The sequence below is a fragment of the Manis pentadactyla genome, chromosome 4 (genome assembly GCF_030020395.1).
Source record: "Manis pentadactyla isolate mManPen7 chromosome 4, mManPen7.hap1, whole genome shotgun sequence".
Lineage (NCBI taxonomy): Eukaryota > Metazoa > Chordata > Mammalia > Pholidota > Manidae > Manis > Manis pentadactyla.
Genome location: NC_080022.1, coordinates 138,604,817 through 138,630,785, shown reverse-complemented (window position 1 = coordinate 138,630,785; position 25,969 = coordinate 138,604,817). Strand labels below are relative to the sequence as shown.

Genomic DNA, 25,969 nt, shown 5'->3' with positions numbered 1-25,969 from the left:
ACAACCTACAGGAAAAAGACAACTGACATCAAAAGAGCAGAAAAAGGGAGGAAACAGAAAACACCACAAGGGCAGTTACAAATATTCTGTCAATAAAACTTCTAATACATTTTAGAAATATTTCCATAAAAACAGCTAAAATTAGTAAACATAATGTTCCTCATGTAATTGTAGATTAACGATACCAAAAAAAAAAAACAAACAGCTAAAACAAAAAGTGATGCTTGCAAGTTTCAGTTACTTGGCCACCTCATTATTCAGTGACACTGCCAGGTAAACAAGGCATTACTAAAATGACCAGCCCACATAAAAATATTCATTCCCTGATGAACATAGATGCAAAAATACTCAACAAAATATTAGCAAACCAAATTCAAAAATACATCAAAAAGGTCATCCATCATGATCAAGTAGGATTTATTCCAGGGATGCAAGGATGGTACAACATTCGAAAATCCATCAGCATCATCCACCACATCAACAAAAAGAAGGACAAAAATCACATGATCATCTCCATAGATGCTGAAAAAGCATTTGACAAAATTCAACATCCATTCATGATAAAAATTCTCAACAAATGGGTAGAGGGCAAGTGCCTCAACATAATAAAGGCCATATGACAAACCCACAGCCAACATCATACTTAACAGCAAGAAGCTGAAAACGTTTCACCTAAGATCGGGAACAAGACAAGGATGCCCACTCTCCCCACTTCTATTCAATATAGTTCTGGAGGTCGTTGCCACGGCAATCAGACAACACCAAGAAATAAAAAGCATCCAGATTGGCAAGGCAGAAGTTAAACTGTCCCTGTTTGCAGATGACATGATATTATACATAAAAAATCCTAAAGAATCCACTCCAAAACTATTAGATCTAATATCTCAATTCAGCAAAGTTGCAGGATACAAAATTTATACACAGAAATCTGTGGCATTCCTATACTCTAACAATGAACTAGCAGAGAGAGAAATCAGGAAAATAATTCCATTCACAGTTGCATCAAAAAGAATAAAATACCTAGGAATAAACCTAACCAAGGAAGTCAAAGAACTACACTTTGAAAACTACAAGACACTCATGATAGAAATTAAAGAAGATACCAATAGATGGAAACACATCCCGTGCTCATGCATAGGAAGAATAATATTGTCAAAATGGCCATCCTGCCTAAAGCAATCTACAGATTCAAAGCAATTCCTATCAAAATACGAACAGCATTCTTCAATGAACTAGAAAAAATCATTCTAAAATTCATATGGTACCACAAAAGACCCCGAATAGCCAAAGCAATCCTGAGAAGGAAGAATAAAGTGGGGGAATTATGCTCCCCAACTTCAAGCTCTAATACAAAGACACAATAATCAAGACAATTTGGTACTGGCACAAGAACAGACCCATAGACCAATGGAACAGATTAGAGAGCCCAGATATAAACCCAAGCATATATGGTCAATGGAGCCATGGATATACAATGGGGAAATTGACAGCCTCTTCAACAGCTGGTGTTGGCAAAACTGAACAGCTACATGCAAGAGAATGAAACTGGATTACTGTTTAACCCCATACACAAAAGTAAACTCAAAATGGATCAAAGACCTGAATGTAAGTCATGAAACCATTAAACTCTTAGAAGACAACATAGGCAAAAATTTCCTGAATATAAGCATGAGCAACTTCTTCCTGAACCCATCTCCTCGAGAAAGGGAAACAAAAGCAAAAATGAACTCATGGGACTATATCAAACTAAGTTTCTGTATGGCAAAGGACATCATCAACAGAACAAAAAGGCATCCTACAGTATGGGAGAATATATTTATAAATGACATATCCGACAAGGGGTTAACATCCAAAATATATAAAGAACTTACATGCCTCAACACCCAAAAGGAAAATAACCCGATTAACAAATGGGCAGAGGATATGAAGAGACAGTTCTCCAAAGAAGAAATTCAGATGGCCAACAAACACATGAAAAGATGCTCCACATCACTAATCATCAGGGAAATGCAAATTAAAACCACAATGAGATATCACTCACACCATTAACGATGGCCAGCATCGAAAAGACTAAGAACAACAAATGCTGGCAAGGATGTGGAGAAAGGGGAACCCTCCTATACTGCTGGTGGGAATGTAAGCTAGTTCAACCATTGTGGAAAGCAGTATGGAGGTTCCTCAAAAAACTAAAAATAGAAATACCATTTGACACGGAAATTCCACTCCTTGGAATTTACCCAAAGAATACAACTTCTCAGATTCAAAAAGACATATGCACCCCTATGTGCCTATATAGGAAGCTTCAATAGCCAAGATATAGAAGCAACCTAAGTGTCCATCAGTAGATGAATGGATAAAGAAGATGTAGTACATATACATAATGGAATACTATGCAGCCATAAGAAAGAAACAAATCCTACCATTTGCCTCAACATGGATGGAGCTGGAGGACATTATGCTCAGTGAAATAAGCCAGGTGGAAAAAGACAAGTGCCAAATGATTTCCCTCATTTGTGGAGTATAACAATGAAGCAAAACTGAAGGAACAAAATAGCAGCAGACTCAGAGACTCCAAGAAGGAACTAGTGGTTACCAAAGGGGAGGGGTAAGGGAGGGCGGGTGAAGGGTATTGAAGGGTATTATGTTTAGTACACATGGTGTGGGTGGGTCACGGGGAAAACAGTGTAGCACAGAGAAGGCAAATAGTGAATCTGTGGCATCTTACTACACTGATGGACAGTGACTGCATTGGGGTATGGGTGGGGAGTTGATAATATGGGTGAATGTAGTAACCACATTGTCTTTTCATGTGAAACCTTCGTAAAAGTGTATATCAATAATACCTTAATAAAAAATTAAAAATATTCCTAACAACACAGTTAACATTTTTTAAAAATCCACATACAATTTTTCTTTCAATGTAGCTTCCCAACAGAAGTTTTGTTCAGGGAACAGCCAGTAACTTTCATTATTTAATTAACACAAACTGTATTTCATGCTTTTCCAGTTGGTAGCATCATAATTAGAAAAGGCATCCGATTTAAGAGACCCATTATTGGTATTGATTATGAAGGAAAATAAGCACAAGAAGAACGAGACTTTGAAAAGCAAGGATTCATCTTCTCGCCCAGATCTGGCTAATCAGGGGAGAGAGCATTCCTCTGCCATACGTAGACTCCTGTGGACTCATCCAGACACTAGCTGCCTATTCCCTTCTCATATAAATTGATCTGTATGCTTGGTCATTAGGATGATCACACTGACTATTTTCATTATAGATTCTAACATGTGTCCAGAACCAGACCAAAACCTCCTGTTAAAAATCTTCACTCTTATTGTAATTTTATAAATTTATATTTATAACTATAATATTATAGTTAATTAGTTAATTATATTAACTATAATATAATTGTAGTTAAATTTAAGTATATTACTCAATTTAACCATTTGGGTAGGTCAGCAGGCTGACTGCTCCAACTGAAGAGGGAAGAGCGAAGAAGTTCCTGCAGAACCGGAGCTAGTTACGGCACTGTGACTCGGGCCAGGCAGGAGCCCCCGGCCGACCCTACACATGGTGGTCACCGTGCTGGGTGCACTACAGTCTCTCGTTCCCCCAACAACCAGGAAAGCAAATGTGATTCCCACTTTATAGATGAGGGAAAGGAGACTCCAGAGCAGTTAAATGACTTGTCCAGGGCTCACAGAGTGAATGGATGAGCCAGGACACAAGCCTGGGTCCATCCAAGTTCCAACATCAGTGCTCTGTCCACAACACAATGTCATACTGCAAAGTTAGCAACGACTGAGTTTATCACACCCACATGGTAGTCCACAGGTTTGCAGCAACTGATAAATTCAGATTGGAAGATTAAATTGTCTGAAAATAAGCATCAGAAATGCATCACCAATTCTTGGCATTCTTGTAACTAAGCAATCACCAAAATATTTAATAACTCGTCAAAGATGTTTTTTCATCCCACATAAGAATTTAACTCCCTAAGAGGAAAGAAACGTAATTCTAAGACTGTTTTTTTTTAGCAACAAGTGTATTTGCTTCCAAAATAAACATCTTAGACACTAACCAGTATGGGAAGAATAATTCCCTATGTGGTGGAAACTTTCCCCACTGAACAGACAACCCAGTGCTAAGCACCCAGAGGCTTTGCATGGCGCACAGTGGTGCTTGGGAAAACACATCTGCTCTTGACACTGACATACTCTGAGGATTTCCTTCCCAGTGATGAATAAAATTTTCCTCTCCATCAGCCAACAAGTTTAACACTCTAACACATGGCTTAGAGGGATATTTATATTAAAACATTTGCCCAAAAAGGACAAAGTCACGGCTACAAGACCATATTTGAAGTAACTACATTCCACCACCTAGAAGCAACCTGTGAATGGCAGATGTGTAGCAGAGACAATAATAGTATAAGAATGCAGAATTAGAAGGGCAAATAAACATGATTAAGATGTAGGGAAACCAGTATACTCTGTCTTTGATAGCCACATGTAAACAAAAAAGTGGCCATGGCCAAGGACATCAATCAAGTCATCTGTCCCCCTACAAAATTATGGCTTTGACATTTTGAAAGGATTATTCCATACTGGAACTCTACTTCTGCATAGCTTCTATGCAGGCACTCTATCAAAGAAGACCACAACACAGCCGGCAGGCAGGATACATTTGAGACTTAGGAATTAATAAGGCCATGGGAAAAACAAAAGATGAGTATGTTTTTCCCCTGAGAAATACATTCACTAAGATTAAAATGTTTTTATTTTTTCTATCACTTCCATATCTCCCCACTACTAATGACAATGTACTCAAAACATAGCTACAATTTCAAGTGACTTTCCTAGAACAAAAATGAAACTTCATCACTTTGCCATGATAGAAGTCTAGCCTCTAGAAGTGAAAACTCTGAATCCAAGAATATGTTTAAACATTCGTGGTTTGGATACTTTCCCTGTCTTATAGTAACCTATACAAGTAAAGTCTTCCTAGCACAACTCCTGGAGAAAGTGATAGAATGAATACACAAACATATCAACTGCTTACAAGTAAAAGGTACTTCTGAAAGTCCATCTTTCTAGCCTTTCTCCTGGGGTCCTGTTGACACTACAAATAGCCTAACCAACAAGGTATATAGGCAACAGCTCTTCAGTCCTGCCACTGACCAACTCATCACAGATTCTGAATCATGCCTCCTGCAAGGAGAGACTCAAGAAGTCTTCAAGAATCTGTGAAACTGGGTCAATCTTCAAAATTAATTGGATTAAAGTAAAATTGCCCACAAAGAATATATAAAATATACTTCTTCCTACCTCTTTGGATTCCTTTATGTAACAAGCTCCAGCCATTCTTGTCTACCATATCCACATCAGCTTTGTGAGTAACCAGTGTGGTGGCAATACTTTCTAGTTGTCGTGAAAGGGCCAGATCTAAAGCAAGATCTCCGTTCTGGTCCACTTCATTCAGCTTCCCAGGGAGCTGCAGAGATGAATTTATAAATTAGCACCCAGCCATTTGAGAATACAACGGATTTTAATCTCCCCACCTTGACTCTTAAATATCATCTGTTATATAAATGTCAAATTTTGGTCAAACCCTGCTTACTCCCCAAATTCAACTGAATGCACAAACTTCTCTCAAACCTCCTCAGGGCACATGTCTTTCAGGGACACGGAATTAATACTGGGGATCACAGAGCAGATGCAAACAGTAGAAGACAACAAAAGGACCAAGGAGGAAATGCAGATGATGCTGCAGGAACACAAATGCCAGGCAGAGGTTCAGAGAGCCAGATCGGTAACAGCTAACAATTTCTTGAACGACTGTGGTTTAACTATCTAATTCTCCTAGCAGATTCACATCTCCCCAACACACTGTATAAATCATACTGCACTCACATCTGCCAGGACCCACTGTGCTTCTTCTAAGTCAGGGCAGCAGGCAGAGAAATAGCCCCCAAAGATGTCCACGTCCTAATCCCTGGAACCTGTGAACATGTCACCTTATACGATGAAAGGCAATTTGCAGATATAATTAAGGCTTGAGACAGCATATGCTGGATTACCCAGGAGGGTCCAATCTATGAAATCATGAGTCCTTAAATGTGAAACAGGGAAGCAGAAGAGCAGGTCAGAGGTTTAGGTCAGAATAGGTCCTTCATGAACCTGCCATCATCGGCTTTGAAGATTGAAGAAGGGGACATTCAGCTAAGGAATGTGGTTGCCTCTAGAAGCTGAGAATGGCCTTCAACTTACAGCAAGAAAATGGGTCACTGGTCTGATAACCACAAGGAACTGAATTCTGCCAACAACCCAAACAAGTGGGAGAGGACCCTCCCCTAGAGCCTCAAGAAAGGAACAGTCTGCAGACAACTTGGTCTTAGACAGGTTTTGCCTGTACTGGACTCCCAACCTACAAAACTGTAAGATAATACATGTGTGGTGATTTAAGCCACTAGGTGTGCAATAATTTCTTATAGCAGCAAAAGAAAACTAAAACCGATCTTGGTAGCTAGAAGTTGGGTACTACTATGACAACCACCTTAAAATGTGGAAGCAGCTTTGGAATTGGGCAATGGGAAGGGGCTGGAAGAATTTGAGGAGCATGACAGAAAAAGCTCAGACTGCCTTGAACAAGCTACTAGTATAAATATGTACCTTACAGACTGCCAGTGATGGCTCGGAAGGAAGGGAGAAGCATTATAGAGAAAAACAAGCCAAGTACATTTTTGGAAAAAGCATGAAAAATGGAAAAAACAGCTACAGTACCTGTGAATCCATTTCAATTAGATAAAGGAAGACCACATCTTCTCTCTCCACTCTGATAGCTTTATGTAAGGGGTACTCGGTCTTGGACTTGATCATTTTGTATAACAACTGGGCACTCATGCTGCTGAAGTCCTCCTTCCGCAAGTCATCCTGAGAATTAAAAAGACAGTGAAAAGCAGAATGGATTCAACATATCAACAATAACAACTCACATTTATTAAGAAGCCCTTACAATGTCTCTGGCCCTACTTTAAAGAGCTTAATATTTCCCAACTCATTAAGGTCTCACAAAACCCCTATGAGATAGGTACTATCATCACCCCCATTTTACAGATGAAAATAAAGTATAAAGGGCTAAATAGCTTGCCCAAGTTTGCATAGTGAGTAAACAGCCATGCTGAGATGGGCAGCCAAAAGGCCCACCTCCCCAGGTAGTGCCCTGGGCCGCAGCACTACTGTGCCTCTTGGTGAGGGTAAAGCCCAGCAACACCGAATCCCAACAGGATGCTGCTGTGAGAAGCCCTCCGCATGGGGAGAGTCCCATCCCCGCAAACACACAGAGATGGCAACTATAGAACCAATGGGACTTCCGCAAAGTCACTCTGCTGAATGACAGTTCATCTCTATTGTTGTTGGCAGACCTCTGAATTTCTACCTATTTTAACAGAAAGATTACCATTCCTGTTCGAGTTCTTTAAAATCCAGTTCTTTCAGACACTTTTTCTCACAATGTTATTGAGTAATAACTCACAAAAACTAGGTTATAAAATAGCACTTGCCATGTAAAGGAGACAACATTAAAAAATGCAAACACTGTTGTCTATGATGAAAGAGGCCTGAGAAGGGCTGATGGAAATTTAACAGTCTTCTTCAGCGACGAGAAAGCAGGAAGGCTCTGAGGTGGTATACCTGCCCTCCCGGCTCAGTGCAGCTTTGCAGCTGGCAGGTGAAGGCAGGTGACTCTTCATTCCAAGTCTACTCTTGACCTGATGGATCTTCTACCCCCTACTCCAAAATCAGAACTATAAGAACTGTAGAGCCAAAACAATCTCACAGATCACTATCTAATGCAACTTTCAAGCCTACAACTTTTTATTAAGAGAAAACTAGGGACCACACAGGTAACTTTCCACAGAACTGGGTCCCAAGCCCAGGTCTTCAGATTTCCAGTGAGGGTGCTCTGTCCACACCCCTTCATCGCTCACTCACCCAATGACTTGCAATAATTTCTGCACAGTAGTTCATCAACGTGTTGGCATTCAGTTCCTCTGCGGTCTGGTAGAAGCGAATACAGTTTCTGACATTCACGAGAGACATAACACCCTTCTCACATCTACAAAAGAATATTAATGATGAATACTATTAGGACAACTATATTCATAAATTAGCAAACAAAAGCAGTCATCTGTGTACTAGCTAGCTATGTCCAATAACACTAAAGTGTAAGGTTAAGCAAAGTAGTTACATGAGTACCTTATTTTAAAAGTACCAGAATTTCATTAAGATATTGTATTGCTCTTTCAGGTCAGAATCAAAACGACCTATAAACAAACATGTTAACTCCCAACTGCCTTAAAAGCAATCATATCAAACTCACTGATCATGTACATAGGCATCTGTAAAATCAAACACACAATGGATTGAATTGGGTCCTTTAATATTTAATTGTACAGGGCCCATTTGAATTCCCACTAGCACAACTCCATTACGCAACCAGTGTGACTTACAGATAGCTTCAAATGCGAGGCTCAATGCCTCAACAAATTAACACCTCCTTAAAAGCCCTCCCCAAAGGTGAACTGTATAGTATGTGAATTGTAACTCAGTAAAGCTGTTTTAATTTAAAAGCCCACTTAAAAAACATATCGTGTATAGAAAGGATTAAGTTAAGGCTCAAACCACAGTCCACCAACACAGAGAGAAACTGGCTACACTGGCAACAAGAGTTACAGCAGCAAGACTCTCACAAGCACTGGTAAGAGCACCAACTCACTCAGGGAAGAGCAGGCTGCACCCAGGCAAGCAGACCTCTGGCAGCATACACCCCAGCCTAGAAGACACAGTGCTGGAAGACCCAGGCTTCTGCCTGCCCAGAACTCCTCGGAACCTCCAAAGAACCGGGCTTGGGGAGGAGGCCAGCGGCGTGGCCCTTCCATCTCCCTGCAAATCAGGCTCATGGTCAAGGGCAGCACAGAGGCCTACTGTGGTGTCAGCAGTAGTCCCTGATGGCCTGCGCTGCTTCTTCTGTCCCAAAATCCCATGAAAACCCTTTTCTGATCACAAGGGTACAATGTAGTGATGAGAGCAAAATGAACTGAGAGGTAAGACAGACCTGAGTTGAGATTCCCTGAATTTTAGAGGCCAGATTATATGAGCTCTCTGTGCCTGTATCTCCTTTTCTGTAAAATGAGGATAATACTCAATTTCAGAGGTATAGAGAATCTCTGTGTTTTTCAAGACAAAGGAAAACTAAACTTTGCAGGGTATGAGGTACATAACAGGTATGCTAGGAAGCTTGAGGTCTTTCTCAAGGAAGTTGCATAATTTAACAGCTAATAAAAATGGGTTTCAGTACTGTTATACATAAGAATAACTGACTGGCTAACAGATAATTCCCATTTTTAACAGGTGAAGTTTAGTTAACAGAAGGGGAAAAAGACCATGGGAGTGGAAGAAGGGGGAAGAAAGGAGGAAGGTCATGAGAAAGACCTGGGAAGAATGAAGAACAAACTTTCAAACCTCCCAAATGAGTCCATAGGCTAAGAGCAAGAATAATCTTGGAGTCATCTCTCCATCTAGTAGTAAATGCAGGCACCCATTTTATTCCAAGACCTATACTTAAGTGTCTTTTTTTTTGTATCATTAACATACAATTATATGAGCAACACTGTGGTTACTACATTCCCGTTATCAGGTCCCCACCACATACCCCATTACAGTCACTGTCCATCTGCTCAGTAAGATGCTATAGAGTCACTACTTGTCTTCTCTGTGCTACACTGCCTTCCCCATGCCCCCACCCCTACATTATGTGTGCTAATCATAATGTCCCTTATTCCCCCTCTCCCTCCCTTCCCACCCACCCTCCCCGCAGTCCCTTTCCGGCAACTGTTAGTTCATTCTTGGGTTCTGTGAGTCTGCTGCTGTTTTGTTCCTTCAGTTTGTGCTTTGTTCTTATGCTCTACAGATGAGTGAAATCAGTTGGTACTTGTCTTTCTCCACCTGGCTTATTTCACTGAGCATAATACCCTCTAGCACCATCTATGTTGTTACAAATGGTAGGATTTATTTTCATCTTATGGCTGAATAATATTCCATTGTGTATATGTACCACCTCTTCTTTATCCATTCATCTACTGATAGACACTTAGGTTGTTTCCATTTCTTGGCTATCATAAAAAGTGCTGCAATAAACATAGGGGTGCATATGTCTTTTTGAAACTGGGCTCCTGCATTCTTAGGGTAAATTCCTAGGAATGGAATTCCTGGGTCATATGGTATTTCTATATTTAGTTTTTTGAGGAACCTCCATACTGCCTTCCACAATGGTTGAACTAGTTTACATTCCCACCAGCAGTGTAGGAGGGTTCCCCTTTCTCTGCATCCTTGCCAGCATTTGTTGTTCCTATTCTTTTCTATGTTGGCCATCCTAACTGGTGTGAGGTGATATCTCATTGTGGTTTTAATTTGCATTTCTGTGATAATTAGTGATGTGGAGCATCTTTTCATGTGCCTGTTGGCCATCTGAATTTCTTCTCTGGAGAAGTGTCTGTTCATATCCTCCACCCATTTTTTAGTAGGGTTATTTGCTTTTTGGGTGTTGAGGCGTGTGAGTTCTTTATATTTTGGATGTTAACCCCTTGTTAGGTATGTCATTTACAAATATATTCTCCCATACTGTAGGATGCCTTTTTGTTCTGCTGATGGTGTCCTTTGCTGTACAGAAGCTTTTTAGCATGAGGTAGTCCCATTTGCTCATTTTTTATTTTGTTTCCCTTGCCCGAGGAGATGTGTTCAGGAAAGAGTTGCTCATGTTTCTATTCAAGAGATTTTTGCCTATGTTTTCTTCTAAGAGTTTTATGGTTTCATGACTTAAATTCAGGTCTTTGATCCATTTTGAGTTTATTTTTGTGTATGGGGTTAGACAATAATCCAGTTTCATTCTCTTACATGCAGCTGTCCAGTTTTGCAAACATGAGTTGTTGAAGAGGCTGTCATTTCCTCATTGTATACCCATGGCTCCTTTATCATATATTAATTGACCATATATGCTTGGGTTTATATCTGGGCTCTCTAGTCTGTTCCATTGGTCCATGGGTCCGTTCTTGTGCCAGTACCAGATTGTGTTGATTACTGTGGCTTTGTAGTAGAGTTTGAAGTCGGGGAGCGTAATCCCCCAGCTTTATTCTTCCTTCTCAGGATTGCTTTGGCTATTCATATGTGGTTCCATATGAATTTTAGAACTACTTGCTCTAGTTCATTGAAGAATGCTGTTGGTATTTTGATAGGGATTGCACTGAATCTGCAGACTGCTTTAGGCAGGATGGCCATTTTGACAATATTAATCCTTCCTTCCATGAGCACAGGTTACATTTCCATTTATTGGTATCTTCTTTAATTTCTCTCATGAGCATCTTGTAGTTTTCAGAGTATAGGTCTTTGACTTCCTTGGTTAGGTTTATTCTTAGGTATTTTGTTCTTTTTGATGCAATTGTGAATGGAATTGTTCCCCTGATTTCTTTTTCTGCTAGTTCATCGTTGGTGTATAGGAATGCAATAGATTTATGTGTATTAATTTTGTATCCTGCAACTTTGCTGAATTCAGATATTAGATCTAGTAGTTTTGGAGTGGATTCTTTAGGTTTTTTTATGTACAATATCATTTCATCTGCAAACAGGGACAGTTAACTTCTTCCTTGGCAATCTGGATGCCTTTTATTTCTTTGTGTTGTCTGATTGCAGTGGCTAGGACCTCCAGTACTATGTTGAATAAAAGTGGGGAGAGTGGGCATTCTTGTGTTGTTCCTGATCTTAAAGGAAAAGCTTTCAGCTTCTCGCTGTTAAGTATATTGTTGGTTGTGGGAAAGTGCTTTTTTTTAAGTAAACCAGCTGAGATAGTGTAAAAAAGTATCTTTTTAACAAGTTAAATCAAATTGTTATAACATCTAAATAAGTTAGTACCAGGATGAGTAACAATGATATATTTCTGAGCCTCCCTGTCTGTACCACTAGTTTCCCCAAACTTGTACCATACCACAGCAATGTCTGACAAAATCGTTCTGACCTCAGCTACAAAATCAGAGCATTCCAGGAGAAAGGTCCTCTTTTCAGATATGTGAAGCTTCTTTCACAGTGACAAATACCCATGGTTTTGTCATCCTAAGGTCCTAATACACAGTATGATCTCAGGGAGCATTTTACAAAGCACTTTTACTGACAAATGCTGAGAGCCTGAAAATTCTATAGTACCCCTTTCTATTGCCAAGTGACACTGCACCAAGATACTCAACTGTGTTTCATGGAGACAGATGTTTTGCTACAGTTGGCAGACACTTCATCTTCACTAAACTCTGGGATCCCCAGGGTGCCATTCACTATTTGGATCACTGGCTGTAAATAGTAACTTAAATGACACAACTGAAGAACATGAATCTTATTTAAAACTAGAGATTCTCAATTCATATCTTACCTTTGAAACTTAGGAAAGACTAACTTTCCTCTGAAAGGGATTTTTATTGTTGTTAATACATGTTTTAAATATTAGAGCAGATATGCAAAATCAATAAACCTAAGTTTTAAGTACAAAATCAAGAATATATTTAAGGGTCTCAAAAAACTCTTGTCTAGTTTTGGTATCAGTTCCATGTGTCTGAATGTCAGAGACACAGAAAAATTGCTGAAAGGATAAAAAACAAAAGGTTACCAGTGGTTGAATTACAGGTTACTTAAGTTTTTTCTTTAAGATATCATTCTCTATTTTCCAAATACCATACACTAAACATGTATTTAATAATCAGGAAAAAAATTATTATATTAACTGCCAATTTTTAGTATACACTAATTCTGTTCTAAGAGAGAGTACCTTTGTGATAATACTTATCTAAAAAACTTCCTTTTCACCAAATTGGTGACAGCATTACCAAACCACCAAGATCCCAACATTACAAAAATGAGGGACACTTGGTTTACATTTAAATGCACACATTTGTGTCGGAGCCCTTTCACTTAACTATCTCAAATGTGTAATTTCTCCTGCAGACAGCAGTGGGCACTCTGTCACCTTTTAAAAGCCAACATTTGAATCTACTGGGTCTCTACCATCCTAGCTCTTTTAACAAACCCATGACAGATAACAACTTAATACCCACATCCAACAATACAAAACTGAGCATCTGGTAATGTTGACAGTTATGAAGCCTAATCAGTCAATTAACAACAAACATTTTAATTAAAGAATCCATTACACAGATTACAATTATCTAACTACTCCAACCCCAGGGCATTTTTATCAAAGCAATTTAATTTATAAGCAAGTTAGATAAGCTCAGGAAATCTGGAAAAAAAAAGATATAAATCACTTTCAATCTAATTAAAATCATTCTCATTTCACTCACAGGTGAAAGCTCACCAAAAAAAATGAGTTAACTGCAAGGCCTTGACAGTAAAGTTAGCTTTGCTAACCTAATACTATATATACAGATATGCCTACAAATCTGATGGGTTTTTGTTTTGTTACTGGATTTAGCTATTAAAATGCACGCAAGCCCACATCAGTCATAGATAATTCGCAGTAACCTGTGTACTGACTCATGGGGCACAGCTGGCCATCCCATGGGAAACATCAGCCCCACAGGAAAAAACAAGAGCAAGCAGCTCTAGGCAGCAGTCTGTCTTGACTCTCTGAGGGGACACAACAGAGTGTCTCTTGACTGCTAAAACTATCCCTCACCCACCCAGGAGAACAGCCATTCCTTTGGCACCAGGAGAACATAAAAGATTACTGAATCATGTAAAAAGACACTCCCATCAACCAAACTGACTTCCAAAGGCCACATCTCCAACATAAACTAAAGGGCAATTTGCCTGATATCATTTGTTGAATGTTTTCTATTGTTCTAAAAGGCCAACTTGGGAGAGCAACAGAAAATGCAATATAAAAAAGCATAGGTAACTCCATGGTAACCTAAAAAGCTTTAACAAATGAAGTGAGATCTCAGAAACACTGGCTGTGAAGCTTACTGAGCCATAATCTCTAGTCTCATGTATTAATGTGGCATTAGGCATAGCGTGCTTCCAACAGAGAAAATATGCCCAAGAACTACATCCAAGTACATATATCAGAAAGTAGAATGGAATGTCAAAGGAAATGGTATGAGAGGGAAAGCCGAGGGTTTGGACACTGGATTATATTATTTCACATTTAGTTTATCAGTTCACACAATTACATAATCTCAGTTAATAAACCAGTGAATTGAAAGAGCATGTACCTAAAAACTTTGGCAAAATTAGCTTACAGGATAACAAAGCAAGGGAGAGAAAATTCTCTCCCTACTATCACCTTTAAAAGAACACCTTGCAAAAGTTATTTACATTAGCAGAAGAAGCTGTTTTCCCAGAGCTTGGAATAATTAAAGCTCAGCCACCACCATCTGAGGTGCTTGAATATATCTGCTGTGACTTGCCTCTCCCTAAGGAGCTGTAGCTGAAACCGATTAGCGAGTTTCATCAACTCAGTCAGGAACACATCATCTTCTCTGAACTCCAACTCATCTGTGTAGATCCAGCGAAGCATAGTCATTGTCACCTCAGGGTTAGCATCTGGTTAAAGAAAGAGAGAAGAAACTGAAAACAGCACCGGTGACACATTTAGGCCTTCTTAAGGACCCCTGAAATTTGAGGCTAACAAAGTAAATGTGCTATATCAACTTAAAGAATATCACACAGCCATTAAAAAGGGTGGTTAAACATTCTGGGCAGCATCTGACTCCAGAAAAGTGTTGTTTTGCAAGGGGCAGTAGGTGGGAGCAATGATCCTACTAAAGATGTAAGTCAAACTGAAGAAAATATTTTAAACATAGGACAAAGAGTTTACATTCTAATAAAAAAATCTTACAAAAAGTGAGAAGATGGATATTCAATGGAAAAATGGGCAATGGATTATATAAATAGGTAATTCACAAGATAAAGATGGCCAAAAAACCTCACCAATAGCTAAATACAAATTTAAGCTGGAATACATTTTTTTTGTCTCTCAGACTAGCAAAGATTCTTAAAAGTATATATAACCTTTTACACAACAATTAAAAATGTAGATTATCCAAAGAAAAATAACTGAGCATACAGAGAAATACATGTACCAAGAAAGTCAGCACAGTATTAATTTTTAAGAATGAAAAACTGGAACAAAAATCTTATGAGTATAACATCAGAGAATTAATTAAATTATTGGATATACAAATACCAGGAAATTTTGTACCAATTAAAACGATTTAGATCTATATTCAACATAAGATATTCACTACCTTGCAGGTTAAAAAAAAAGCAAGCTAAAAATACATATATTAAATTCTCATTTTTTGTTAGACATATTTGTGTGTGTACATACATATTTATGAGCATGTATATACATACATACATATTACACACACACACAATTTTGTATCTGGTTCCCATCTAAATACACCTGAAACATTAAGTGAGAAATTGGGGATCAACAGAGGTGAGGCTTAGAACCTCACCCCCCCCCCCCCCCCGTTTTGAAAGAAATCTTCTGCATCCGTGGATGTTTTATTGCCCTTGTCTAGCTTGGATTAACACTTAGTCTACAGGCACACACCTGATCAACTACATTTGCTCTCTTACAACACTAAACTATATTTTCTACCTTTATCTTGCATCTCCCTACCACTTCAGCATTTTATTAAGAATAATAATAATAATAATAATAAGGGAGAAATGTGGGATTCACATATAAATCAAGTATAAAAATCAAATGAATATTCATATTTGACCTGATTGTTTATAGTTCATAATGCGTGATCAAAACCGAAAGTTTCTGTGATGACTGCCCTTGTACAGTTCACCATGTAAGAACTTATTCACTATGTAAGAATTTGTTCACCATGTAAGAACTTGTTCATTATGCTTCAGAAGATTGGAGACTGACGAGACTTAGGCTTGGGGTGAATTAATGATTGTGCATTGAGCATTGAGTCCCCTATACAGAATTTTATTGTTGTTAACAACCATTTGATCAATAAATATGAGAGATGCCCTCTCAAAATAAATAAATAAATAAATAAATAAATACACCTGAAACTAATATAATATGATGACAACTATACTTTAATTAAAAAAAATTTTTTAAGATTATAAATATATTTAAAGTAAAAACAAAAAAAACAAAAAAAGATGCTAAAGGTAGCTTTTCAGGCTCAAGGGAAATGACACCAAAGGGAAATCTGATCTCTAAGAATGAAGGAAGGGTGAACAACAGAAACAGAAATACCTGAATAAATATAAATAACATTTCATTCTCTTAAGTTTGCTAAAGTATGTATGACTATTAAGAGCAAAATCTATAACACTGGAATTTTCAACGTACATATATGTAATACATATGAAAACCAGAACATAAAGGTCAGTGGTGGAAGTGTTAAAGGGACCTATATGGTTGCAAGATTTTACATTTTACTTGATGTAATACAAATAGACTATAAATAGGTTATAAATATACTATAAAAGGTTAATGGTAGACAGAGAGGAGAACAGTGGTTCTCAACCAGGGCTGATTCTACAACACCAAGGGATATCTGGCAATGTCTGAAAATATTTTCAGCTGTCAAAACTGGGGGACTGCTCCTGGCATGTGCTAGGCAGAAGCCAGGGACACTGCTGTGTACTCTATAATGCCCAGGACAGCTCCCACAACCAAGAACTACTTAGCCCAAAATATTAATAGTACTGAGGTTGAGGAACTTTGCTCTAAATCACTACTACATACAAAGAGTTATAATAAAACACCAAGAGATAAATGGAATACTAAACATTCAACTATCCATAAGGAGGTAAGAAAATGAGAATACAGGAGGAAAAAAGAGGGGAAAAAACCAAAATGGTAACCTTCATTATAAAAATAGTCACATTAAATATTACCGGTCTAAACACTCCAGTTGAAGAGATAAAAAATCAAAACCTCATTATCTGCTGCCTGCAAGCACAAACTTTAAATATAAAAACATAGAGAAGTTGAAAGTAGACCAATAGAAAAAGATATACCATGCAAATAGTAAGCATAAGAAGGCTGGAGTGACTATTTAATATCAGATAAAACAGATTTAAAGCCAAAGAATATTACCAGATATAAAAGTCATCACTTCAAAATGATAAAAGTCACAATTCACCAGGAAGTATAATAACTATAAATATGTATGTGTATAATGCAAAGGTCCAAAATAAATGAAGCAAAAACTGATAGAATTAAATGGAGAACTTTTAACAATTCCAAGATTATAGGAAAAGCTAATACCTACCTTTAAGGAACTGGTAGAGCTAGATATAAAAGAAAATATAAAAGAACAAAGCTGGGGGGGATTATGCTCCCTGACTTCAAGCTCTACTACAAAGCTACAGTAATCAAGACAATTGGTACTGGCACAAGAATAGACTCATAGATCAATGGAACAGAATAGAGAACCCAGATACAAACCCACACATACATGGTCAATTAATACACGATAAAAGAGCCATGAATATACAACGGAGAAAAGACAGCCTCTTCAACAACCTCTTTGGTGTTAGCAAAACTAGACAGCTACATGTAAGAGAATGAAACTGGATTACTGTCTAACTCCACAGACAAAAGTAAACTCAAAATGGATCAAAGACATGAACGTTCAGTCATAAGACCATAAATCTCTTAGAAAAAAACAAAAATCTCTTGAATATAAGCATAAGCAACTTTTTCTTCAACACATCTCCTCAAGCAAGGGAAGCAAAATAAAAAATGAATAAGTACAACTACATCAAACTAAAAAGCTTCTGTACTTTAAGGACACAATCAGCAGAACAAAAGGCATCCTACAGTATGGGAGAATATATTTATAAATGACTCATCTGATAAGGGGCTTACATCCAAATTATATATAAAGAATTCATATGCCTCAACACCCAAAAAACAAATAACCTGACTAAAAAATGGGTGGAGGACCTGAACAGACACTTCTCTAAAGAAAGACAAATGGAGCATGAAAAGATGCTCCACACTGCTAATCTGCAAATGAAAACCACAATGAGATACCACCTCACACCTCACCCCTTGTCCAAAAGACAAGAACTAACAAATGCTGGTGAGGATGCAGAGAAGTGGGAACCCTACTACACTGCTGGTGGGAATGCAATTGGTGCAACCTTGTGGAAAGCTGTATGGAGGTTCCTCAAAAAGCTAAAAATACAAATACCATTTGACCCAGGAATTCCAATCCTAGGAATTTACCCTAGTAAAGTAAGCCAGGCAGATAAAGACAAATACCAAATAAGATTTCACTTATTTATGGAACATAAAAACAAAGCAGAACAGAAGGAACAAAACAGCAATAGACTCACAGACACTGAGAAGTGCCTAGTGGTTACCACTGAGAAGGGGAGTGGGTGGAGGTGGGCTGGGGAGAGGTGGGGACTGTTGAACCACTGTGATGTACATTTGGTAAAAAAAAAACAAAACTCTAAAAATAGAAGTATCATTTGACCCAGTAGTTTCACTCCTAAGAATTTACCCGAAGAAGAAAATCCCTGATTCAAAAAAATATATGCAACCCTATGTGTACTGCTGTAGTATTTGTAGATATGGAAGCAGTCTAAGTGTCCATCAACAGATGAATGGATAAGATGTGGTAAATATACACAATGGAATATTATTGAGCCATAAAGAGAAAAGAAATCCTGCCATTTGCAACAACATGGATGGATCTAAAGGATATTATGTTCAGTGAAATAACCCAGGCAGAGAAAGACAAGTACCATGTGATTTCATTTATTTGTGTAATATAAAAACAAAGCAAAGAGAAAGAACAAAAGAGCAGTGGACTCACAGACAGAGAAGTGCCCAGTGGTTACCAAAGGTTGGGGTGGATGCAGTGGGGAGGGGGGGAAGGAGATAAAAGAGCACAATCTGCAATCACAATATGTTGATCAGGGGGACTGTTGAACTACTGTGATGTACATTTGAAACCAACGTAAGATTGTATATAAACAACACTTTAATAAGTAAATAAAATTAAAAAAAAAAAGAAAATACAGATATAGAAGATCAGAACAATATTATCTAACTTGATCTGACATTTAAAGAACACTACTTCCAACAACTGCAAAACACACTTTCAAGTGCACATATATTCACCAAGAAAGACCATATGCTGAGACATAAAACAAGTCCCAATAAATTTAAAAGGATCAAAATCATATAAAATATCTTCTCTGACAATAAAAGAATTAAGTTAGAAATCAATAACAATAAAGTATCTAGAAAAACTTCAAATATCTGCAAATTAAGCAACATACTTCTAAGTAATTCATGGATCAAAGAAAAAATCACAAGGAAAATTAGAACATATTCTAAACTAAATGAAAATACAATATATCAAAACTCACAGGATGCAGCTACAGCAGTGCTGAGAGAAACTCAGAGCTTTAAATCTTTATATTAGAAAAGAATAAATCTAAAATAAATGATCTAAGGTTCTACTTTAAGAAAGTAGGGGGAAAAAGGTAAATCCAAAGTAATTAGAAGAAAGGAAAAGGCAGAAGTCAGTAATATAGAAAATGAACAATAGAGAAAACTAACAAAGCCGGAAGTTGATTCTTTGGAAAAGTTTCAAACTTCTAACTAGACTGACCAGGAAAAAGAAAGAACATAAATCACCAATACTAGGAATGAAAACGGGAGTTACTGCTACAGACATTAAAAGGATAAAAAAGCTACAGACAACTTTATACTAGCAAATTCAACAACTTAGATAAAATGAACAAATTTCTGAAAATACTTTCCAAAACTGACACACAAGAAAAAAAAATTAAACATCTCAATATACATTAATTTATTGAAATTCCTTCCCCAAAAGGCAACTCCAGACTCAGATGATTTCAGCAGTGAATTCTATCAAACATTCAAGAAAAACAGTAACACCAATCTTACAAAATTTTTCAGAAAACAGAAAATGAGGGATCACCACAAATCTCATTTTATGAGGCCTATGTAATCTAACAGCAAAATTTGACAAAGAGATTACAAACCAATAACCTTGATAATTACTGATGTAATAGTCCTTAACAAAATATTAGCAAACAGGATCCAACAACGTATATAAAAACAATAATATATAATGACCACAGAGGGTTTATCCCAGGAATGCAAGGTTAGTTTAACATTTGAAAAATCAATGTAATTCACTACATTAGCATCAGAAAAGAGAAAAACTATATCATCACTTCAATAGATACAAGAGAAAGTGCTTGCAAAATTCAAAATCGATTCATATGTCTCAAAGAACTAGGAATATTCAAATTGATAAGCCATGTCTACAAAAAAAGCTAAAATTCACATTCATATATAACAAAGTTGTCATTGTTTCTCCCTGAGATCAGGACCAAGGCAAGGATGCTTGTTTTCAGACAAATGACTTGTGTCCACATTATATACAGAACAATTAAAATTTAAAACTGAGAAGACAGACAAACCAATTTTTAAAAGGGCAAAAGATGTGAAGACATGTCACAAAAGAAGATATAAAAATGATCAGTAACACATGAAACAATACTCAACATTATCATTACCAGAGGAATATAAAATAAAACACAATGCATGCTACTACCATTAGAATGCTAAAATTATAAACAAAAAACAGCATGACTATATACCAATGTTAGTGAGGATGGGGAGCCTCTTACATCCACTGCTGGTGGAAATGTAAAATGGTACATCTATTTTGGCACAGTTTGGTAATTCCTTAATATGAAATAGTCAATCCTAAATATTTACCCAAGAAAAATAAAAACATATGTCTACACAAAAACATATACACAACTGAGCATAGTAATTTTATTTGCAATAGCCAAAAACCAGAAACAACACAACCATGCATCGATAGGTAAACAAAAAAACCAAACTGTGGTATATCAATATGTGGAATACTATTTAGTAATAACTAGGAATGAACAACTGAAACAACATACTGAGACTTTGGATGAATCTCAAAATCTTTTTGTGGAGTGAATGAAGCCAGAAAAAAAAGAAAAGTGTATGCCCTGTGATTCCATTTTCTTAAGTCTAGAAAATACAAACTAATCTACCATGAGTGAAAGCAGATCAGTGGTTGCTTGGGGATGAATGGAAAAAGGGATGGATTAAAAGGAGACATGAAGAAAACCTTTAGAGAAATTTAAATGTTTGTTATTTCATGTGGTGGTGGTTTCAGTTACGTCAAAATTAATCAAACTGTGTACTTTTAATGCAGTTTATTTTACTTCCTTTTAATCTCAATAAAGTTGGGAGGAGAAAAAACCAAAAGTGAAAAGTAGCACAGCATTGTGATTAATGGCATGGATTCTGCAGCCAAATGCACTGGGTTCAAATCCCATTTCAGACACTTAGTACTGTGTGATCGTCGATGAAGATTTAGTATTACTGTGCTTCAGTTTCTCACCTATAAAACAGGAATAAATAACAGTACTTACCTCAAAGTGTTGTTCCAAAGATGAATGTATAAATGTAAAGCTCTCAGAACACAACCACCACATAGTAAATGCCATACAAAAATTTGCTATTATTACTATTAAAACAGACTATTTTAAACCAACACACAAACTTAGCATAACCAAAATGATTAAACATAAAAGCAATATTAGGATTGGGTAAGGGATTATAACCACAGATAAAACAGATCTTTTGAAGCTCTAAGAGAATCTCTGGGAAATCTTCTGCATACGTGGATGTTTTATTGCCCTTGTCTAGCTTGGATTAACACATAGTCTACAGGCACACACCTGATCATCTACATTTGCTCTCTTACAACACTAAACTATGTTTTCTACCTTTATCTTGTATCTACCTACCACTCCAGCATTTTATTAAAAATAATAATAATAAAGAGAGAAATGTGGTATCCACATATAAATCAAGTATAAAAACCAAATGAGTATTCATATTTGAACTGTTTATAGTTCATAATGCATGAGCAAAACCGAAAGTTTCTGTGATGACTGTCCTTGTACTGTTCACTATGTAACTTATTCATTATGTAAGAATTTGTTCTCCATGTAAGAACTTGTTTGTTATGCCTCAGAAGATTGGAGACTGACGAAAATTAGGCTTGGGGTGGATTAATGATTGTGCATTGAGCATTGACTCCCCTATACAGAATTTTATTGTCGTTAACAACCATTTGATCAATAAACATGAGAGACGCCCTCACAAAAAAAAAAAAAAAAAAAAAAAAAAGGACAGACTTCCAATGGTAAAATAAATAAGTAACCGGGATGTAATGTATAGCATAAGGAATATAATCAAGTTATTGTAACAGCTTGGTAGGGTGATAGCTGGAACCTAGAATTATGTATATAAATGTTTTATCACTGTGTTGTACACTTGAAACTAATGTAATGTAATACTGTACGTCAACTACCCTTCAATAAAAAATAATTATCTAAAAAAAAAAAAAAAGAGTAAAAAAATATAAAAAAAAAAGAGAATCTCTGGGAAGCAGTCTTAGCTGTTAGCAGGAGGCCACAAGGCCTTTTGAGTGTCCTCATGATGTAGTCACTAACTTCTCCCCACATGAACAATCCAAAAGACAGAGCAAAAAGAAGTCTTCTACATCTATGAATGTAGCCCTAAAGTAACATGTTACTTCTACCACCATCTATTCATTAGAACTCAGTCAGTTTATACATATAAGGAGGGGAATTAGGACCCACCTTTGAAAGGAGGAATATCAAGTAATTATGGATGTATTTTAAAACTACCATGGATATCATCAAAAAGAATGCAACATGCTCTAATACTGAACCTGAATAACCTTGAGCTAGTAATTCACATGGTATCCAACAGATGTCTAGCATATTTCTCTTGAAAACTTAAAAATCATGCAGATCCCCTGTGAGTTTGCTATATCATCTAGCGTATCTCAGAACAGAGTTTGGGAACCTATGCTCTCTTCACTGCACAGCGCAATCTACCAAGTGGTGCATAGCTCTCCTAACCAGACTGAAAATGAGAGAAAGAGGATGCTTTCTTTTCTTTGGAATAGCTTGACAGGACCCAGGACACATTCCAGGAAAGTTGAATGACTCACTATAAAATCTTATGCCAGTGAACCACAAGATCTTTGCTGGAGAAAGCAGGCAAGAAACTCCAGCTTCAAAACAGCCACTCAAATCCACTGGAACATCTCAAGAGTGTTGTTAGTTGCTATTGCTGAAGTGCTACAGAGAGGCTAACACAAATCATTTTGCCTGTAGCAAGCTGCTTTACTTTACACGTAATTTAATATAGTGCTCTCCTCTTAGCCTCAAAATTTGTTATACTGTTATATAGTTAGTTATATAGAGCTAATAGTTGTATTTCTCTTTCCAGTTATCAATCAGTATCTTTAAAAACTTTTTTCTATATGCTAAAGTAATAAGAAATACAAAGCAAATATGTACCTTTTTTATTTATTTGGAAATAATTTCAGACTTACAGAAAAGTTGTAGAGTTCCCATATACCCTTTATACATCTGCCCCTAATATTAACATCTTACATAACGACAGTACAATTATCAAGACAATTAGGACCAATAGAATACTATTTACTAATTATAGACCTTTACAAATTTTGCCAATTTTCCCAAACCAATTGAGGATTCCACACTACATTTAGCTGTCATGTCTCCTCCAATCTCTAACAGTTCCCTGGTCTTACCTTTCATTACCTTAACATATTTGAGTAACAACGGCCAGTTATTTTGTGGAATGTTCCTCCATGTGGGTTTGTCTGATACTTTCTCATTAGACTGAGGTTATACATCAGTGGCAAGAACCCTGCAGATGTGACTGTGCCTTTGTTCACTGCATCATACCAGACACAAAACATTTCACTTTTTTTACAAGGTATAATTTAAGGAAATTTTCATATATCTAAATAAATTTAAATACTTGGCATATATAATGCCTATTTTATCTTTCTGAACATGTGCTAAAATTCTTATAATAATAGAATTGAAGTTGTGCTTGTTTTGAATTTTTAAAAATACCAATTACATGAGAACTTTAAAAATGTGGAGCTTAGAAAGTCAATCTAAGAATGTAGATGCCATATAAATAGGATTGTTCACTTCTATATCTCTAGCACCTTGAAAAATGCCTGCCACTCAATATCTGTGACATGAATAGAATAATTTTGAAGAAACAAAACCCAATAAATTCATAAAATGATTCTATTAAGTCCAATCAGTATAGAAAAACGTCAACCATTTAAAGCATAGCATTTATGCTATTTATACACTTGTTTATGAGAGCCTATTTCTAATCTTCAAATTGCTGGCCAGTCCAGCAGTGTTAGTGCTTCCAGGTATTGTGTAACACACAGGCTCCTTTAGGCAGTCTCACCTGGAGCCACCACAGATCTAGGCAATCATACCTCAGCCCACCCTGGCAATTCAGCAGAACTGCTGGGCAAAACACACAATTGAACATACAGAGGTCCACATAGGTCACACCTCCCTGAAACCGCTTGAAACACTTCCAAGATAAATTCTATAAAAAATGTAAAGATGCAATACTCTTTGTTGGCTCTACTGTTGGCTATCATAGTAGATGCCTAACCTACCAAAGACACAAAAAACATTTGCTCTGCAGCAGATGACTCCTGAAAGCAAACCCTGTAACAGGGATCAAACTATGTTTATTGTTTACAATGAGAGGTAAATCCAGAGACCTTTATAGGCATTAACACTACACTCTCCTAAACTCTGGGAAATATCCTGATTCACAGTGATGCAATCTTGTGGTCAGACTGTCATGGAGTTAAAGCTACTCTTTAAATGTTTATGGTATACTAAAAAAGTAAAAGCAAAATTTCACATTAGTCTTTTCATACCCTTAATGCAATTTACTGTATTTGTTTGTAATTTTGTTTGTTTCAGGGAACAATCACATTTCACTATTCCCACTCTTACTAATTTTGGTTGTATGCATTCAATATTTCACAATTACACAAAGAACTATGATGAACATCTATGCTGTCTGAATTACCTATGACAGAACCCATGTGACAGAGTCAGATGAGGTAAAAAAAGTAATGCTATTTTATAGCTCAGCTGCCTAACGGCTTTCTAAAACTGTCACTCTCATTTATAACGTGACTGGTGATGCGCAGGAATATCAATTTCATGAGCCTCACAACTACTGGGATCATCAATTTTTGATAATGAAGATATCAAAAGATGGTAACAATCTAAACTTTTTTCTAACAAAGTTGAATATTTTACATTTTTAATGAACTCTTCTAGTCATCATAAAACTCTCTTCACGTAATCAAGATCCTATTATGCATTTTGTGAAGAAAACCTCTTGAACTAATGGATTTTAGAAGTTATCCATAGTTCTGTTATATAAGGGGCCAAAAATATACGGCTTCAAAAGATAAAGAAAATCTCTGCTCAGAGATTTTAATCCTGGTACCCTTCCATTAAAGATTATTTCCCAAGTAAATGTTTTAGTTATTGGCAGGAATGTATATGCACATGTATGTATATTTGTAATGTTTACAATTCTGAAGTAAGGATCTCAGGTTAAACCCTGGAAATGATCATGAAGAGACAGAGCTCACTCTCAGTGGCAAAGCATTAGATATCTGCTCCCCTCAATCCCTGAGATAGAGCCTACTGAACCGTTGCAACACCACTCAGCAAATGTTAGCCACCTGATACACCTTCCTTACTGGCCAAAGTTAGTCTCTTCTGTACCTTAGACATAAAGCAATTATATTACTGTTTATATAGTACTGGCCTGAAATGATTTGTTACTAGTCTATTTCCTCCAACAGAATATGAGCTCTGTACAGCAAGGACTGTGTTATAATCATCTCAGTGCCCCTGGCACTGCATATGAAAAACAGTACTTTCTGAGCTGGCAAACCTACTGAACAAAGGC

The 25,969-nt window shown here is 36.9% G+C and overlaps 1 protein-coding gene across 3 annotated transcripts in view; it reads right to left on the bottom strand.

Annotated features, from left to right (window-relative positions):
* Positions 1–25,969, bottom strand: part of ANKFY1 (ankyrin repeat and FYVE domain containing 1) — a 97,031-nt gene that overhangs the window by 40,060 nt on the left and 31,002 nt on the right. For 2 of the 3 annotated variants that reach the window (XR_005025129.2, XM_036887057.2), the window contains exons 4-7: positions 14,466–14,601; positions 7,993–8,116; positions 6,784–6,933; positions 5,329–5,494 (exon numbers count right to left, since the gene is read on the bottom strand). Coding sequence is in view for 2 of the 3 variants with exons in the window: in XM_036887057.2 (XP_036742952.2) it covers positions 5,329–5,494; positions 6,784–6,933; positions 7,993–8,116; positions 14,466–14,601 (576 nt within the window). In the remaining variant the exon portion in view is untranslated. Of the gene's footprint in view, positions 1–5,328; positions 5,495–6,783; positions 6,934–7,992; positions 8,117–14,373; positions 14,602–25,969 lie in introns of those variants that run through there. The other variant, XM_036887069.2, reaches the window with a different exon arrangement.